An 18523-nucleotide genomic window follows, 5' to 3' on the forward strand; every position below is an offset into this window, starting at 1 on the left:
GCGCACTGCCGTGTCGGCTGAGAATAAACAACCTTTATCTCAAACCGATCCAGTTGAGGACTTTTTCCAACCACGAGGCAGCAGCAGAATGAACATATTCATGAGTGATGTGCCTGTCTTTGGTCTTTTTGAGACGATTTTGTCATGGATGTAGAGTATGTAAGACTCAGTCTTCACGGAAAATACCAAGTTGCGCTCAAGTTACTTAAAATTCGTTGATCACTTGTGTTTCAAGTGAGTTCGGGGCTATCAACATATCATGACCAAAGAAAAGTAAGTAAGCAATCTAGAGAGTACATATATCTGTACAAGTCCTTTTCTTTTTCACGACGTAGTAGTTTTTATGGTAGTATTTGACTTACCTTGTGCCGACTATGTCCCCCCTTAGTCTTCACAGTTCACAGAATTGCTTGTCTAGAAAAGATAGTCTTCTGTAATATAGGGAGACACTTTGTAGATGTACCTTTTCATTCATATTCGTCTACTTGACAGAATAAGGTGGAATTCTAACATTCACTCCATTGGAGATTTGACATGACCTACGGTTCACATGCAAGGGTGACTTTATTTTCGCCATGATTATTTGCTTGGAAGTGAAGGGTCGTAAAAGTAAAAGTTGAAGTGGATAAACAGTAGCTTTGTGGTTGTAAACATACAAACATGCTCTCATGTTATGAGGTCCTATCTTCGCATACCAGACTACGCGTCTTCAGATAATGGCGAAATATCGCATGAAGCGCGGGGTGGAGGATTACTAGTGTTTCAGAGTGCCTAATGATACAGTAGATGTACTTTCATGGTCTAGAGATTTGCGTTATTTATAGATAAACGTAAACAAACCATGGGCCACTTCCTTTCATCTATACACCTGTAAACGGTGTTGGAGAGCGCGGCAGGCGTTTTTACAAACATAGAATTTTGTTGTAGCGGCCATGACAAGGGCGGCACCTGAGGCCTTATCATCGATTAACCATACTATATCAAACAAAACCTTCTCAACCTATATCTCTTAAACATCACAAAGAGACGAGAAGAAGTCGAACCTATGTTTTAGAACCAACGTTTTAGATTGGTAGTAGAGGACCTGTTAGAGACATTTTGTATCTATATACCTGTACTTAGCCCGATAGGGAAATAATGTACAATATAGGTTATTACTATCATTATCAATAAACATTGTATGGATGACATATTCTCCAAGCAGAGGTTTCGATCGGGGGGCTAGTAGTGGCCGCAATCTTTAATGCTGCCTTCCCTCATCTTGCGTTTTGTGGCAGAGGTGGAGGAAGGGCAGCGTTAAAAATTGCGGCCACTACTAGCCCACCATCGAAACCTCTGCTTTGATAATATGGATGACATCCGCGCGCGCATTAATTTTCACCTGCCTAGTTTCGAAAAAAAACAAAAACAATTTGTACCCCACCAGCGATGGTCCCCGTGATAATAAAATATTGTAAATGGGGCGGTATGTCGTGTGGTAGCATTGAGCGTACTTGTTTAGTGTGATAGTTGTACAAGTAACGTCACTAACCTTGGGCGTAGTTGTAGAAGTGACACAACTGTGGTAGTCTTGGGTGTAGCTGTACTGTAGCGATGTCACTTTGTTCATGATGACTTCTTGAACTGTTATAAAAGACACCGTGTCTTGTCGCGTCCATTAAATTCATTTATATCGTTTATCCATGGTCAATATTGTACAAATCTAAGCATAAAGCTTTTTGGGGGGGGGGTGTCATTTAGGGGGGAGGGGTGTGTTTAATTTGTCCATCTTGTTTTTTCGCTTTCGAGTCTGCAGGGGATGTCATCCATAAAATTTACATGATGTGGCATGACATAATTCCTATACGTCACGTTTACTCACTATCAGAGACAATAACAACATATCATACAATTGGAGCAATATATAATATATCGAATACGATGTGCCGCCAGCTTACCAGTTGATAATGTTCTGTTTAAAAGCCATGAATGTTTGCTGGTGATCTTGAAACTTTGAAAGTGACTATTAAAAAGCCTTGACAGCTACCAGACAGTGTATATAAAACATCACCAATATGGTAAAATGTACGCCCTATATATACGATGCATATCGAAAGCCAAAGCTGAAATCTGGTATCGCCATCGACTGCGGTGGGAACGGGATTCATTCATTTCATAGATACAACCTATCATGATCTGTCACACTAACACTTACCGCCCCCCTCCCCCAATGACTCTACTTCCCCAAAAACTACACTCCCAAAGAGACAATCGAGGCTCACCCTCGCTTCTTTAGCTTCCAACTGAGTCCGTGTGTGTACTTGGGTCAATGGAGCTGCCTCGTCTCCTCTAGATCGTGCTTGACCGTGTGATCATGGCGTTGAAAAAAGTTCCCGCCGATTCCCCATGTGCGGCAGTGATGTAAACAATTTCGGGCTATACCACTTGAATACAGGGGTGGTTTTGAATGTTTTAATTAATCTAAATCACATGCATTTTCGTTTCAAAGAAACTTTGTGATCTTTTGCTGCAGAGGATCAACTATCTGCTTACTTTTTCTTGTTCCGTTGATGCAGGCACGGTATGTTTACTAATTATCACTCATATGTTGTTTAGATTTGCCCAACAGGACTTGGAGGAGGACTGATATACATTTTGTATTATCTAACAGATTAGAAGTCACGTACTATTCTTTTTACTCCTTTCTGCAGCCGTCAGTTGCGGTCCCAACAGCCACTACAGCAACTGCACCACTGCCTGCCCAGCCACCTGCACTAACGTCAACAGTCAATGTGCGCAGCCCTGCGTGGAAGGGTGCGCCTGTGACGCTGGCTACATCCTCAGCGGGGACAAATGCGTGCAGTTCGAGGACTGCGGATGTACGGATGCCTTCGGCTACCATCCGGTACGTAACACGTCTTATGATGTTTTCCGTTTCTTATATTTTGCTCCTTCTCTATAACATGTGTAGATACGCTTACACAGTGAGTGCAATGGGACATTAATTGAGAAGTATTGGCGACTTTTAAGTTGTACGTACATGTACAATGTTTTATTGCATCGTCATATTTCGACCTTCTATCTTTAACTGTGAAGCTGCGAAACTGCGACAAGCTATGATGACGACCTTCTATCTTTAACTCATTTTGCATAACAGGGCATATCAGTAGACATAATAAACCCGACGAGAACAAAAGAAAGAAACGAACATGAATCTTAACCATAGCAATCTATATCTACATCTTTCTTTTGTCAAATGATTCTTACAGCAAGGAGAAGAATGGGGAGATGGAAACCAACAGAGGTGCCGCTGTGTGGGCCGGGATCAGATAGAGTGTGAGTCGGCAGTCTGTCACAACGGCCAGATCTGGAGCATTGAAAATGGGGAATACGGCTGCCACTGCGTGCCCGGATCCAAGTGCACAGGTAAGACACACTAATGATACAAACATGTTTAGCAAAAATTATATACAAGATTCAAGTCACTTATTCATCTGATCTTTTCATTGAGCATCATTAAACACAATGAAGTCGGTGCCATGATACAATTGCTGCTGAAAATATATTTCATCTACGATATGATAAAGGAAAATTACAGCGCTCGTTTTTTTCTGACTTGTATTCTTTTCCCAATCAGCTACGTGTGGAGACATCCGCGATGACTTCATGGCAGGAGCTGTGTCGTCCCCGCTGTACCCCGGCCCCTACCCTGCAGACCAGGACTGTATGTGGATCATCAGACCTCCACCTGGGCTCATCCTCCACATCACCGTCACACACCTGGACCTGGAGTGGCAGCTGGACTACGTGCTGATTGGATGGGGTACAGACCCCGGATGTGTGACCTTCCTGACCGGTAACGTCATCCACCGTGCACCACAAGTGATCGTCAGCGAGGAAGCATCCGACGTTTGGATCGTCTTCCACAGTGACGCCACGGTCAGCGGAACAGGCTTCAACTTGGACATCCAGGCTGTTCATTCAAGTAAGTGCCGGAGACTTGGTGAATTCCATACGTGACAGTATTGTGTTTGAAAAAAAGGAGATACTGGCACATAGGATTTTTTTTCGTTTGCTATTTCCTCCCTAAACTTAAACTTTGCGCAATAAACATACCAAAATCGGAATGCCTGTCAATATAATGTACATATCACGCAAACTGACAGGCTGTTACCGAGTTGTTCTTTTCTGCATATACTAGTACTGTTGAAGACTTATGTCGACTTACCAGAACATGGTCAACATCATTATCTGCTCAGATACTAACAGGCCCATTTCCCCCCCCCCCCCCCCCCCCCCCCCATTTCATACAAGATGCGACAGTACCAGTACCGGTAACTCCAGAGCAAATATGGACATCTTCACCTGTCACTCAAGATCAGTCACCAGCAACTGATGAGGGGATGTGGACATCTATTTCGGTCACAACAGAGAAAGTTGCAACAGACAGACCGCGGCCAACAAACAGACCACGGCCAACAAACAAACCATTACCGCCTACACCACCAAAACCTACCCGTCCACCAACACCTTTAGAACAAGGCGGTGTTATTGTCACTTTGGAAGAGGCCACTGAGGAATCGGTACGTCTTTTGCTAAATGAATAGAAAAGTAAAATTACATAGTAATATTGAACGCGTCGCCATACAATTGATCACTTTCTCTGCAAAATGAATTCAACATGCTTATTAAGTACATATATTTGAATTATGTTTCAGGTGAACTTCACGGCATTGCAAGCCGCCATTGCTGACATACTTAACGAGTTCTGTACCCTAGAAGGTAACGACTGTCAACTTCCGGAAAACAACACTCATCCTTTCAGGTAATGATATCTTTGCTTCGATGCTTTATAAACGTTGCTGATAACACAGAATCTGATCATGAAACGCATGACAAATAACGAATTCGAAATGTTCAGAATAATGTCAATGAAAGGAGGATAGGCAATAGCGTTTTGCAGAATTTCAGAACATAGTTGGTCATAAAAACTAGAAGTACTGATATGTCGCGTTAACCAACAGAACAAAATTACATAAAATAGATATCATATAAAGCGGTAGATACTTCGAATCTTCGTGATTGTACAACATTCTTCCACACCAAAGCACCATTAATGTTTGTTTCTTACATACTCTTTTTAGACCACATGACGTGATTATCGGAGAAATTACTGAGACACCAGATGGAGTTGATGTTGAGCTGTATGTGGATACACCATTCGACAACACCACTGCAACTGTTGTACCTGCTCAAAATCTGGAGGCCGCAATCTTAGACAACCAGGTAATTAAGTCTGTGCAGTGCAAGTAGTCGTACTTTTCAGCTATTGCAAAGACAACTGAAGAAACTTTTAACTAGCATCATGTTGCACATATGTCGGATGCAATTTCAGAATTTGATGTGCACTGATTAAGACTCCAGATCAAACAACTAACAGTAAACGTCACACGGACGTGGACACGGCTTCGATCTGCTTCAGCTATTGTAGGGCCGGGTCGGGACCCCGAATCATTTTAACCCGGCCTTAGAATCAACACGGGACCCGGTAACAGATAGACGCCGTTAAGTAATCGTGTGAGCACCGGGAGGTACCCCCCGGTAACCGGCAGTCCACCGGGACAAATTTGTGGCTTCGGGGCCCGACCAGGATTACACCCCCGACGGGCTCCGGGGCAATTGGGACCTAAGCATTCAGTCGCGACCTATAGCTATGAGCAAAGACGATAGTTGCGTAGTATAAAGCAATGCCACAATGTAACGTTTACCTTTTATCAAATGCATTGCAGCTGGCGTTGGAAGCTTCCTTGGGCACAGGGATACAAGTGGAACAGGTTGGTGACCAGGGACCGGAGGAGACACCAAGAGACAACGAGGCGCCAGCAATGGAGACCTGGGAGATCGCTCTGGTCACCGTGGCAAGCGCTGCCGGTGTCTTCTTCATCGGGGTGACCATCCACGCCATCAGACAGGAAACGGGAAAGTACGCGTATGTTTCTCCTATTGACCAACGTTGCATTTTCTGCATCAAAACAAATGCATGCCACTGCTTCCTTAGATGACAACACTGCGTGCATGCGTATCTAAGCGATTTTTACAGGCCAATAAGAGAATGCTTTTACACTCGCGTGTAGAAATAAACATTGGACACAAAGTAAAACGCGATTTGTTGCTAAATTGTAGAAGTAGTTTATTTCTTATTCTTAGAAAATATGTAACCGTATTCCCAACGGGTAATAAAAATGTATAAAGTTTATGATACACCACAACAAAGTCAGCAGCTCTCTAATAGAAACTGACCATATGTTGCCAATTTGTTCATCTAGGCTTGCATCGGCTGCTTTTGGATCATCATCAGCAGAGAAGCTGGTTGATGTAGAGATGGGGACGAATGGGGACATTCACTTCAACAACCCGGCGTATCAAGACGTACCTCCTGGTGTGGATCCAGAAAGTTGGGGAGGGGGCCCATTTGGAGGACAGAATCCCCCGGTCACACACAACCCCGACCCTGGTCCTACAGGGCCGGACCCAACTGAATGTGGCCCAGTCAACCCAGGCGTAGGTCCCATCCGACCAGACGTTATCCGACCAGACCCTGTTCGACCAGACCCTGTTTTACCAGACCCTGATCCCGATTGCGGCCCCGACGTCGACCCACGACCACCCAGCCCATCAAACAGTTGCAATGGTGGTTCCCAACCTGGTTCTCGTCCAGGCTCCAGGCCGGGCTCTAGACCACACAGCCCCCATGGGTCTCATGGTGGATCCCGTCCAGGCTCTAGGCCACACAGCCCACATGGATCTCATGGTGGCTCTCGACCAGGCAGTCCAGGCGGAAGCTGCGGAAGTGGATCCCGCCCAGGATCCCGTCCAGGGTCTAGGCCACACAGCCCGCATGGATCTCACGGTGGATCCCGTCCAGGCTCCAGACCACACAGCCCCCATGGATCTCACGGCGGCTCCAGACCAGGCAGTCCAGGTGGAAGCTGCGGAAGTGGATCCCGCCCAGGATCTCGTCCAGGCTCCAGGCCACACAGTCCGCATGGATCTCACGGTGGCTCTCGACCAGGCAGTCCAGGCGGAAGCTGCGGAAGTGGATCCCGCCCTGGATCCCGTCCAGGGTCTAGACCACACAGCCCGCATGGATCTCACGGTGGTTCCCGTCCAGGCAGTCCAGGTGGAAGCTGCGGAAGTGGATCCCGCCCAGGCTCTAGGCCACACAGCCCGCACGGATCGCACGGTGGATCCCGCCCAGGCTCCAGGCCACACAGCCCGCATGGGTCTCATGGTGGATCCCGTCCAGGCTCTCGTCCAGGTAGTCCAGGTGGAAGCTGCGGAAGCGGATCTCGCCCTGGATCCCGTCCAGGGTCTAGGCCACACAGCCCGCATGGATCTCACGGTGGTTCCCGTCCAGGGTCCAGGCCGCACAGCCCCCATGGATCTCACGGTGGTTCCAGACCAGGCAGTCCAGGTGGAAGCTGTGGAAGTGGATCTCGTCCTGGATCCCGTCCAGGGTCTAGGCCACACAGCCCGCATGGATCTCACGGTGGATCCCGTCCAGGGAGTCCTAGCGGAAGTGAGGGCGGAAGGTCAAGGTCAAGGTCTCGAAGCCCCGGGGGAAGGCGTCCAAGGGCACCACGAATGAATCAGGAAAATGTCAACAGCACATTGTAAACATCGATACTACCAAAAATCTTATTTTCGAATGAGAAGTTACATTTTAGTCAAGTTGACCGTAGATGTACGCTTAAGGTGAGATAGATAGATTTTGAGCCGTATTCATCCATGTAGTAAAGTTAGACGTTAACGATACGATTAAGCGATCCTTGAATGCAGAGATAATTCTACTTGGCATCTTAACCTTTATGTAAAGCCAGTATGTAATGTTACTGCTCTTATTTACCTTTCGAGAGTTTATATTCGAATATTCTTGATTAGCTAATCGCAAGTAATCTTTCATACCATTCCTCAGCTCAGACATTGGCTTATAGCTGTTGCCTTTACTTAGCGCTAACTTTATGTTAGCACAGTAGCAACTAATACAACGTACGGTGGTAACATAGCTGGGGAAATTAGATTTTGGTAAAACCATGCATCATCAAGCTCTTGTCATACATGTTTGTGATGTAATTCTTTGAAATTAGATTTTGTTGTTTTATATTCAACACTGCGACAAGGGGTTTAATAATTGGACAAACTTTGATACGAAAAATCGAATTGTGATACTCGTGTATTCCTTTACTGCATACCAGGGTACTTTTCAAAAGTTGGTTTTACAAAGTGGTACAGTCGTTTTCACACATTTTGTACAAAATTGATTGTATGCTCCATGCCTGGTGTATGGTTATGCATACGAATTAAACTAGGGTAAGATTATATGGATAGTTAAGTGTTTTTACACATTAGAGAATATTTTCGAATGGTCAACAGATTTATATATTTATTGAAAAGCTCAGGTTATTTTGACACATTTCATTTGAACCCCTTCGTGTAGTTTTATTGTTGCAGTAGTAGACCCAAGCTTTGCTTTGCTATGAATAAAGTGTTGAATCATTTCTCTGTTTAGTGTCATTTTTGTCTATTGAAAGTACAATTCTGTACATGTAAGTTAGCCTTCATGATATCAAGCAACATTTGCCTTAGATTATACATCACTCATAATGCAGAATATTCAAACACCAAAAGATATACATGTATGAAAGGTAACACTGTCCATATGTCATCTCTATCTTATAGCTGATTGGACACATTATACAATAGTCAGAATTTTCTTAAAGGGTATATACTAGTACTAGTAAGATGTTCAGCACCAGTTACAGGTAAAGTGAGGATAGGAATGAACAAGCTTCCAACAATAAAGAGACACTCAAATGTTTCAAATATCAAAACTTGATTTCATTCATTTTAGATCTATCCATCGGAAAACCACAGTAGTTCAAAATAACATAAAAATCCATAATACCAAAACAGATCATCCACACAATTATTTCTGGTTCAACTTGTCTGACTCATCAACTGTACATTGTAGGTCTGTTGGAATCTAATGGAATATTTCTCTCTCAATTGAGCACTGCTGTTTGCTGAACTACCTTAAATCTAACCACAGATATTGAAAGCAAGACCCTTCAGCTTACATAAACTATATGGTAGGAGACCAGGGGAAAGTTGCAGATTAAAAAAAAAGCTGCCATCAAAAAGTCTGGGCAAAGTTTTAAATATACCTGGCCTGAAATCTTAGATCTGCTACTAAAGATTAAAAAAATAACAACTAATGAGCAAGAAAGAAAGTGTACACCTCTCTTTCTGACACTTGTTTTCTGCTAATTACCATATTAGACAGTCCATTTTAGTGACACAATGATGAACATACTAAGTGCAAGAAGTGTATACTGCTTAATCCTTCAACCTTGTATTCTGGCACTTCATTGTTACTTCAATTCAATATGTACAAATTGATAAAAGATTTTAGGAAGGGGTATACTGAGGTACAGTACATGAGCTTGCATCTCAAGACAATGTAAAGGGTTCATCTAATTCAACAGCTAAAGCATCATTGTCACTAAATTACACAACCTTAGTGTATCTAAAGGTAACTTTTCAATGATCAATGTATTCTAAGTTAAGTCGGGAGTTTATTTACAGATGGAGCAAATATTTTTTGGAATCATTGGTTGAAATTGAACATCAGACCCCCACAGTCATAATTCATGAATATCAACATTACAGAGGAAAAGGGGCCACCACTACAACCTTTGCAATCAGTTATATCAAAAATGGTTCATTTACAACAATGAGTGGACATGATACAGCAAAAATCTTACAATCATGGCTGCCATTACCATGGCAACATGCAAGAGAAGATGGAAGAAAGTTTTGACAGAATGCGATGACAGGTGACATTGGCAGACAGACAGGAGTATGATCCGTACTCCGTTACGCTGGAGGTCACTGGGGCATGCTGACCTCCTGGCCCTCAATCTCTTGGATCTGTACTTCGTCTGGCTGTTGTATCTGCTATAGGGACAAAAACATGCCACAGGATCAGCTTATAGGTCAAGTTAGGAATACAAGATTTTTCTTTGTTTTTGTCTTGTATTTTGATATTTCACCACTACCTGGTGCAGGGCTATGGGACAAGTATTTTAAAAAGCTTGATAATGTGATAAAAAAACAAAAACAATTGATCACCAACAAATACATTCATATGAAATACTACATTGTACATTTAGAATTAGCAGATCTACCGACAAACTACATCATAATACTGAAACTGTACATGTATTACTACCTGGGAGACATACATGAATTCAGCTGTTACTCAAAAATCACCTTGGTGAATTCTATTAACAACAACTTATAAATTCTGCCAAAACCTGTTGCTTTGAACAGGAGGAAACAATTCACTCTAAATTAGGGATGATTCTGAGAAGTCAATAGAACACACTATGTGCCCACCTGTATCTGCCCCTCCTGTATGTGGATTTCTGTAGTCTCCATCCCGTGTAGGGCCGTGGGCTGGGGCTCGATGGACATGGCACCTGGCTGCATGGCCACCTGCTGGATCGTCACTTCTTCACCTGGCTGAAGCACCTGGGGGATATAGAGATAGGATGCCCCGTGTTAGTAAATGGTAGTTCAACGCTGAAACTAACAGGAATCAATAGATTCAATGGCCCTTTCCACCTTCAACAAAATGTAGAAATGCAAAATAAAAAAATACAAATGCTAATCTTTCATGGAAACGCAGCCACTCTCTCATTGGTCAAACCACTAATTGCATTTCTTTCATTGGTTTAAATATTAAATGTGATCAGTCCTATAACTTGTTATGGCAGTGTCAATGAAAAAATCTTCAAAGTTAAAGGCTATACAACAAATATGTGGGTGAAAAGGAGGCACAGGTGGGTAGAGATTTAGACAGATTTTAATAAAAAAAACATGTCGAATATCTTTTCAAAAACTGTCCGATGGGAAGGGCTCAGATTTATATAGATCTAAAATACTTACTGCAACCTGTTGACCATCTGCTGTCTGTGTGATCTGCACATGGTGTACTTGTGTACCATCCGCAACCTGGAAACACAAATGTTCACAATAAAACTTTTGTGGTGGTTCCTTTTCTTACAGTGACCTCTCCACAACGAATATGCGTCTCCAATGTATTATAACTGTAATAAAGAATTGTTTCAACTGCAAATTTCAAACACTGCAATATCCTCTCTTTCCCTCCTACTACAAAATAAAACCGCAGCAAAGGAAATTAATTTACAGCATGTTTAGTGTACAAAAACCCAACACCTACATGTGTACCTACCTACATAGCTACCATGTTATAGTGTCCCTTATGAAACGCCACATTCATAATCAACAATTCAAATATGAAAAGATCTTTAATGTTAGCACTTACCGTAACATGGTGGCCATCAGCCTGTGTGATATGGAGGTGGTGAACTTGGTTGCCCTGCGTGACGGCCACGGTGTCCCCCGGCTGGATGGCTGTCCCCTGGATGTGAACCTCCATGTCACCCTGATTGACTGCCAACTGAGGGGATACAACAATGCAAAAAGATTATCAGTACGTACACTGTTTAAACCAGTATTGAAGTGGGAAAGTGTACATGTGGTAATTGAAGATGAACATAAACTTGTCGTACAGGTTGCTTTAAGTTCCTCAAATAGCAAGCCCATAAACCTGAAAATTTATGGCGGAAATATTGCTATAACATGCAAACCAGCATAAGCTTCTTGTAATTCTTCACAGATCATTATAGAAACTTGACAAATGTAAATTGTAGATACCTGCACCATACATATTATCAATATCACAATAGCTACAAGCGAACTGTAGCTTCATTCACTAATCTCCATGCATGTACATGCCACAAGAGCTACATGTACATGCAACCATAGCATTCTAATTACATCTAAAATGTAGCTACATGCACCATAGTTAACCCCATAGTTGCATGTAAAATGTAGCTACATGCACCATAGTTGTGACCACAGCATGTAAATTGTAGTTACATGAAACTGTAGTTACATGCACCATAGTTAACACCATACATGTATATAGCTACACGAAAATTGTGTCTACATGCACCATACTTGCAACCAAAGCATGTAAACTGTAGCTACATGCACCAGTCACAACCATGTAAACTGCAGCTACATGCATCCCAATTACAACCATAGTATGCAAATTGTAGATACAATAATTGTTCCCATACCTGTGATAACTGGTCTGCCTGTGCCTCTGGGTGGACTGTGTGCAGCTCCTGTGCGTACACAGTGTGCATGTTGCTGGGCAGCTTGCGGGCAAAGGCCTTCACCGTGAGCGGCTGGCCCCGCTGTCTGCGCCGGAAGGACGTCCGACACTTGGAGTCGATGTTCTGTTTGATCCTGTGCCAGTCTGCATCTGTTATTGCAAACTTGCTGATCAAGTGGCCTGTAGGCAATGAGGAAAATATAACATTATATTCTATTAGAAGAAATCTATCAACACAAACTTTCAGCTAACTGTCTTTGACTTAATAGGATCCATGATTAGCTTTAGAAGTAACTTAAGCAATAATGTACAGTTGAAAAGAGAACATAATCCAAGGCTATGATATATGCAGTTAATGAAAATAAATGTCTCCATCAAATGCATTGGTCCATATGCCTTACATATCATTCAGATACGGGAGAACACCCAATTGGTATAACAATGCTACCTGTCCTACACAATACACCAATCCTGGTTGTCCATCACAATCAGTAGTTTAACCAATGAGAGACTGACAATCAGCATTTCAACCAATGAGAGAGTGGCTGCATGTCCATCAAATATTTTCTATTTTGCATCTCTATGTTGTCACGCAGGGACAACATGGGATTGGTCTTTACAGCAGACCTATACATCGCAAACTTTCAAGCTCTACGCGATAATCACGCTGATCCACATTTGAAACTCAGAGAGTAGCTGTTTCTGAAGCAAAGAGAATACCCAGGAAAGCCTGTCAACAAAAGGACTGACTGCACTATGTAGACTCGCCCTACTCTATGGAGTGACTGTCAACACAGCCCACACTGATGTCTCCCCCTACTGACTCACATCTGATGCCGTATATCATGAGGGGGTCCAGCTGCTTCTTGCCGTGCCTGCCCATGCCGGAGATGTTGGACATGGCCTGTGTTTCCCTGTCAAAGAGGTAGTCCAGCAGGATCAGGGCCATCCGCTCAGCTGTCCGGCACGTCTGGTGGATGTGCAGCAGGTCTCTGGGGGCGGAGGAAAAGGGAGCAGGAAATTCAACGTTGTGTACCACAGTTACACTAACATAGGCTGTAATCACGCAATCTCATTTTTTTTTAAAAAGATACGCAGCTAGGGATGCATATATGAACATAACATCAGGTACAGGTACGGGTACCAAGGTTTAGATTCAGGTCCAGACCTGTTGCTGAAAAATTTGATAAAATAACCTGTGGCCTTCAAAGATGAGAAAAACATAAATAGACAGCTAACACTAACAACTGTTTATTCAGACTTCAGGTATCTTATGCAGAGAATGGTCCCAATGGATGCTTTTGAAAAGAACTAAAATCAATAATGGTACTGATTTCAATGTCCATAAAATGTTTTGATCTTTTTCCAGAGCTAAATAAATCATTGTGGTAGGAATATCACTAGTATGCAGCCCTATATGTAGCAGTGCTCTAGTGCTCTAATTTCTTTCACCTTTACATAAATACCAAGATAATGACTATGAGCATGTACAGTTTCATACTATGATCTAACCGAGGGATTACAGCTCCTTGAGATAAATCACTCCAAAAACAATGCAGCTTCTGCTAAAAGTAGTTTCAATGGGCAGGCTAGTTTCATACATCAAAAGCCCACCATAAACAGTCTTGTACTCACGATGGTGTGATGGGGCATCTGACTCTCATCTCTATGTTGTTTTCATCACCCAGCCAAGTTCCCCCTGGGTAGTCCTCTGATAGGTACAAGTAGAAGAGGAATGATACTAAATTAAGGCAGCTGCTTTGATACTCAACACACTCAATATACAACACTTAGTTATACTACATGTATATCTAACACATTATCATTCATATTCATTTCTTTGAAAAGTGCCAACTAACACAAACAGAAACCACTTCTGATTCAAAATTTGAACACTTTTTACTTGTGTGTTGAAGTTCAAAGTTTATCTGTGCTGGCAGGACTCATAAAAACTGTTAAACTGCAACTACCAACACATAAAGAATTGGACATTCCCGAATTTGGGAAATTTTGGAAGAAAAGCGTGAGGGTGTACAATGTCACTTTATGCATATGCACATGCAGATTGCAAACATATGACTTGGTGAGCAGTGGATCCCATGTAGCTATTTGTCATACATTAAATCAATAGAGGTCAAACCACTGCGGCTTTACAAACCTTCGGAGTTGAGCGTGATGAACTGTACATTCGGGCCAAATCGCTGTCCCTGGCTCCTGCTTGACTCTTCCTCCACTTCTCCACTCTCGTCCTTCATCTTTGTCTCCGGAACGGCCACTGTCCCACTGGCTGTGAGACACACATCATCTATAGCCCAGCCCAACAATAATCCCACCCTGGTTCAATAGCTGTCTAATATGCATAACAACATCATCTACACACCACCAGGGCCTAAAATACATCCATAGCCCAGCCCAACAATAATCCCACCCTGGTTCAATAGCAGTCTATACATAACCATATTATTAGCATCATCTAGACACCACCAGGGACCAACATACTACTTTTAAATGCAGAAAATATACAATGTGTAACCAGTAATTCTTAAGAAGGCACTTGAGGAGGAAATAGAACTTAACGATGATGAACTTTAAATTGCTGTCATGTTTGACACTGGTGTTACCTCACTGAGGATGTACTGAACTGAACCAGTGATAATAATGCTGTGGTTGCAAAAATCCACGAATGACATACCTCTTTTCTCCTGGATATAGAGAGGCATTTGACATGCATGACAATTTGAGAATATCATTGACAAATCATATCAATTTGTGACTAATCAATCAATATCAAATCATAGTCATACCTATTTCCTCAGTTCCATTTTCTTGAAGTCTGGTAGGAATTGGAGTAGGAACATCATCTGCAGCAAAAACATGAAAAAAGTATGGGGTTATTTGTCAAATCACCAACAACAGCAGACTTTTACAACATCCTGAAACCACTGAAAATTTGAACTTAAGAGATCTACCTCTAAGTCATCATGCCTACCTTCATTATCTGTACTATGTGCGGACAGGCTCTGGTCCTGGCTGTGTGACTGGTTCCCCGAGTTTGGCAATCCGATGACAATCGTACTCTGTCTTCGAGGGGTGTGGTGCCTGGCGGAGAAAAGACGAAGATATGATGCTGAGAACTGTAACAGTAACATACGTGTATACACCTACATGTAAGACATAACATCAACTAGCTTTATGAACATTTACCCTTTCAACTCAAAACTTATTCCAACCCCTACAACTCAAACTAAATTGGGCTGAAGCTAAATGTTGCAAGCCACAATAATTTAACAACGTCAAAAGCTATCTGTCACCTACAAATTAAGAAAAAAGCATGTCCAGAACAGAAGATACAAAAAAAAAAACGAAATTCTGTTACAGTACCATGGAAAGCCACAAGGAGGCCCGAACTTGATGTTGACCTTCATTTTCCTTATAACTACATACCAAATATCATCACAATCCTGCCAGTTAGAGCGGACAAAATATGTGGGAATGCAAACACAGACACTGTGAGACACACCAAAAGCAACACTTCCCTCAAAGCTCAGTTTTTGTGGAGGTGAGAAACACAAACATACTGTTTCCGTGAGGTGGTGGGGGCCGTGACGGCGGGTCTATTTCCCAGCTCCTTCACCGTCTGTACTATCCCATCAACCTTGTCCTCCAGAACCTTGGTGCGGTTACTCAGCCCCTCCACCTTGTTCTCAATCCCTTCCAGACGTAGGCAGATGGCCTTGTTCATGTTGAACAAGATGGACTAAAGAATTCAAGACACAAAAAAATGGTAATTTAGTGTATGTACACAGACAATGTAACTTCTCTATCTGTATCTGTATAGCCAGTTTAATCGCCCTTCGACAAAACACGTCAGCTTCAAGCTAGTTAACTTATGGTTGCACTGTGGGGCCTTAAATGGTCTGAAGGACTTACTAGTACCGTATAGTTTCCAATTGCATAGGCAATTTCTAATATTTCCATGTCATAACCAGGTGTTCCAGGCTGACACTAAAGTCAGGGTACATGTAGTACAAGTTCATACATATGGCATGTTAGTTTTATAAAAAAAACAGTCGCAACAAGTGAAGACCAATAGTTTTTTTACTTTGATGGAGCTGGACTCTTCCCTACTGATCTCTGGCTGGGTCTCGGGCATGACGATTTCCATCCGCCGCATCCGCTTGGCAGCTGGTTCTTCCTCTGTCAGCTCACCTGCAATATGAATGGATAGATTCCAAGATTAGTGGAAAGTACTAGTGGTAGAGACCTAAATGGTGAAATCAGAGTTTTGACTAGGTTAATGATGAATAGACTGATCCCATAGCCTCACCCACCTCTGGCAAAACGTAAAAATGCAAAACAAAAACATGCAAACATTTGACTGACATGCAACCATTCTCAGTATACATGAGTGTCCACATGCCTTTTTCCGTGAAGCATTAATTCATTGTTAACTGTTGCTAACCCTCCTAAATTTACCATTAAGCATAGCTAGGATCCCCCCATTCAGACCCCCATGTGGTTCTCACCTGTAGCTATTTCACTGACAGCCAACTGGACCACATCTGTCAGCTGTTCACCAGCCATCCTTCCTCCACACTGGTGTTAACAAGGCTTTTTGCTAATCAACCTCTGAAAATATGAAGAAAGTGTGTGATTTCATTCATGTTCAGTATGTATGTCTCACAGCGAACGTGTTGCAGGAGTGTGTAGAAAGAGAAAAAGGCCGGGAACACAGATGTGACAAAGTCAAATTGTCTTGTCATATTGAGGATGGAATACCAAACAATATAATTTGCAAACATCATCATGTGGTGCAGAGCACAAAACACTATTAAATGAAGAAGAGTAGACGGTGACCCAGTGTTCTTAGCAGAAAACACAAGCCATGGTGAAGCTTTCAAAAGTCACTTCACCTCATTAGAAGACTACCTGTTTAATAATATTTTTTTTACATACTATTATGTATAAATCTTTCTGCACCACTTTGCACCAGGCCTGTATATATTGGTGCTTTGACGACTTAGTTTAAGAATAGTGAGGTAAAGGTTAACATGATGAACTTGACGACTAGTTCAACACCATTCAGATGTAAATAATTTGGTAGAGTGGAACTGTGAAGACCAAATCAAAATGCATGTTGCACCAAATTTCTAGACTATTCATTCAATAATGCACATGCATGGACGCTGGACAGTGGGATAGACTTGATATATTGTATTATAGTTATACATGTACCTTATTGACTAGGGGTGGGTACCGGTACAGAAAATTCAGGTCCGGTCCAGGTCCAGGTCCAGAGGGTCAGGTCCAGGTCCGGACCTGTACCTGTACCTGATTAAAGTAGTGTCGCAGTACATCATATTTTGGAGAGCGAGCCTCAAGTAAAGGTCTTTGTGAGTCCTACCAATTATGTTCAAATTGTATATTAGAATAATGTGATTATTCTCGGTGCACACTATTGTGCACTCGCCGTCTGTTGGCTCATCTGCATATGATTAACAGCTAACGTCTTCGAAAAAGGAAACCACGACTCGTTAAATCTGCTTATTTTGTATCAGACCGGTTATGTGCGACCGCCTGCTGGTAGCCTGGTACTGTGAATTTTCAAATCGGTCCATAGGCCGGTCCACTTGTTTTTTTCTGGACCGGTTTTTTTTGACCGGTCCATAAGAAAATACCGGTTTTGTACCGGTACATGGTACCGGTACCCACCCCTATTATTGACTGTGTTGCCAGAGGCCACAAATCTGAAGCAGACTAGTCCATAACAGATATAGCGTGGGGTGCAAGGATTTATTAATGGACAAATTTATTTTCAGTGCGATGCCCCTTTTTATCTAGACTAGAACCCGTCGGGGGCTAAGGGGGCAGTCCAACATTTCTGGTCGGCTCATACCCTGCATGGCTCCGTCCCTGATCATCATCTGGACGACCCCCGATACAAGTACAGATTTTACATCAAAATCCGCCATGACGCGCCAAGCTCCCAACGGAAACCGAACAAACAAACTAACACCGCTTCTATCCTCTCCGACAGTCATATGTTCAAACTTTTGGGACTGTATGTTCGACGAGGTGCTCCCCGACCTACTCCGGATTCATAAGGCGCGGGGTTTGGAGGCAGTCCCGTCAAATCCCGCACACACTTACCGCTTTTTCTCGCCCTGCACGATAATGGCGTCCGTCTTCCTTCTCGCGAGACCTCTAAAAATAACGTCAGAGAACATCAGTTAAACCTCTTCTGATTGGCTTAAATATAGACCGCTCTGGTAGTAT

At 42.7% G+C, this 18523-nt stretch overlaps 2 protein-coding genes across 3 annotated transcripts in view; one reads left to right on the forward strand and one right to left on the reverse strand.

Annotated features, from left to right (window-relative positions):
- LOC136438374 (uncharacterized) overlaps nt 1-8537 on the forward strand; it is an 80698-nt gene extending 72161 nt beyond the window's left edge. Inside the window, exons 152-159 of the mRNA XM_066433143.1 lie at nt 2691-2884; nt 3249-3405; nt 3617-3964; nt 4294-4562; nt 4698-4804; nt 5124-5265; nt 5769-5968; nt 6306-8537. Coding sequence (XP_066289240.1) covers nt 2691-2884; nt 3249-3405; nt 3617-3964; nt 4294-4562; nt 4698-4804; nt 5124-5265; nt 5769-5968; nt 6306-7656 — 2768 coding nt within the window. The 3' untranslated portion in view covers nt 7657-8537. The remainder of the gene's footprint in view (nt 1-2690; nt 2885-3248; nt 3406-3616; nt 3965-4293; nt 4563-4697; nt 4805-5123; nt 5266-5768; nt 5969-6305) is intronic.
- Nucleotides 8538-8855: 318 nt separating this feature from the next.
- Nucleotides 8856-18502, reverse strand: LOC136439433 (protein BANP-like). 2 transcript variants are annotated; one of them, XM_066434881.1, is made up of 14 exons: nt 18398-18502; nt 16774-16876; nt 16350-16456; nt 15826-16004; nt 15237-15346; nt 15052-15108; nt 14406-14534; nt 13883-13958; nt 13076-13239; nt 12210-12427; nt 11390-11524; nt 10990-11055; nt 10438-10572; nt 8856-9996 (listed from the first exon to the last, which is right to left on the reverse strand). In XM_066434881.1, the coding sequence occupies exons 2-14, from the start codon at nt 16829-16831 to the stop codon at nt 9928-9930; spliced, it is 1503 nt and encodes a 500-aa protein (XP_066290978.1). In that variant the 5' UTR covers nt 16832-16876; nt 18398-18502; the 3' UTR covers nt 8856-9927. The 2 variants fall into 2 exon arrangements, with proteins under 2 accessions (XP_066290978.1, XP_066290977.1); XM_066434880.1 differs by having other exon boundaries at nt 14406-14552.
- Nucleotides 18503-18523: the final 21 nt, after the last annotated feature.

This window comes from Branchiostoma lanceolatum, chromosome 7 (assembly GCF_035083965.1).
Source record: "Branchiostoma lanceolatum isolate klBraLanc5 chromosome 7, klBraLanc5.hap2, whole genome shotgun sequence".
In the NCBI taxonomy this organism is placed as follows: Eukaryota; Metazoa; Chordata; class Leptocardii; order Amphioxiformes; family Branchiostomatidae; genus Branchiostoma; species Branchiostoma lanceolatum.

Coding starts and splice junctions, on each gene's coding strand:
- LOC136439433 (XM_066434880.1), bottom strand. CDS start 16,831: ATGGCTGGTGAACAGCTGACAGATGTGGTCCAGTTGGCTGTCAGTGAA. Junction 14,553..15,051: donor AAATGGAACTGAGGAAATAG/GTATGACTATGA, acceptor GCTGGGCTATAG/ATGATGTGTGTCTCACAGCC. Junction 11,525..12,209: donor AGGCAGACCAGTTATCACAG/GTATGGGAACAA, acceptor GTATCCCCTCAG/TTGGCAGTCAATCAGGGTGA.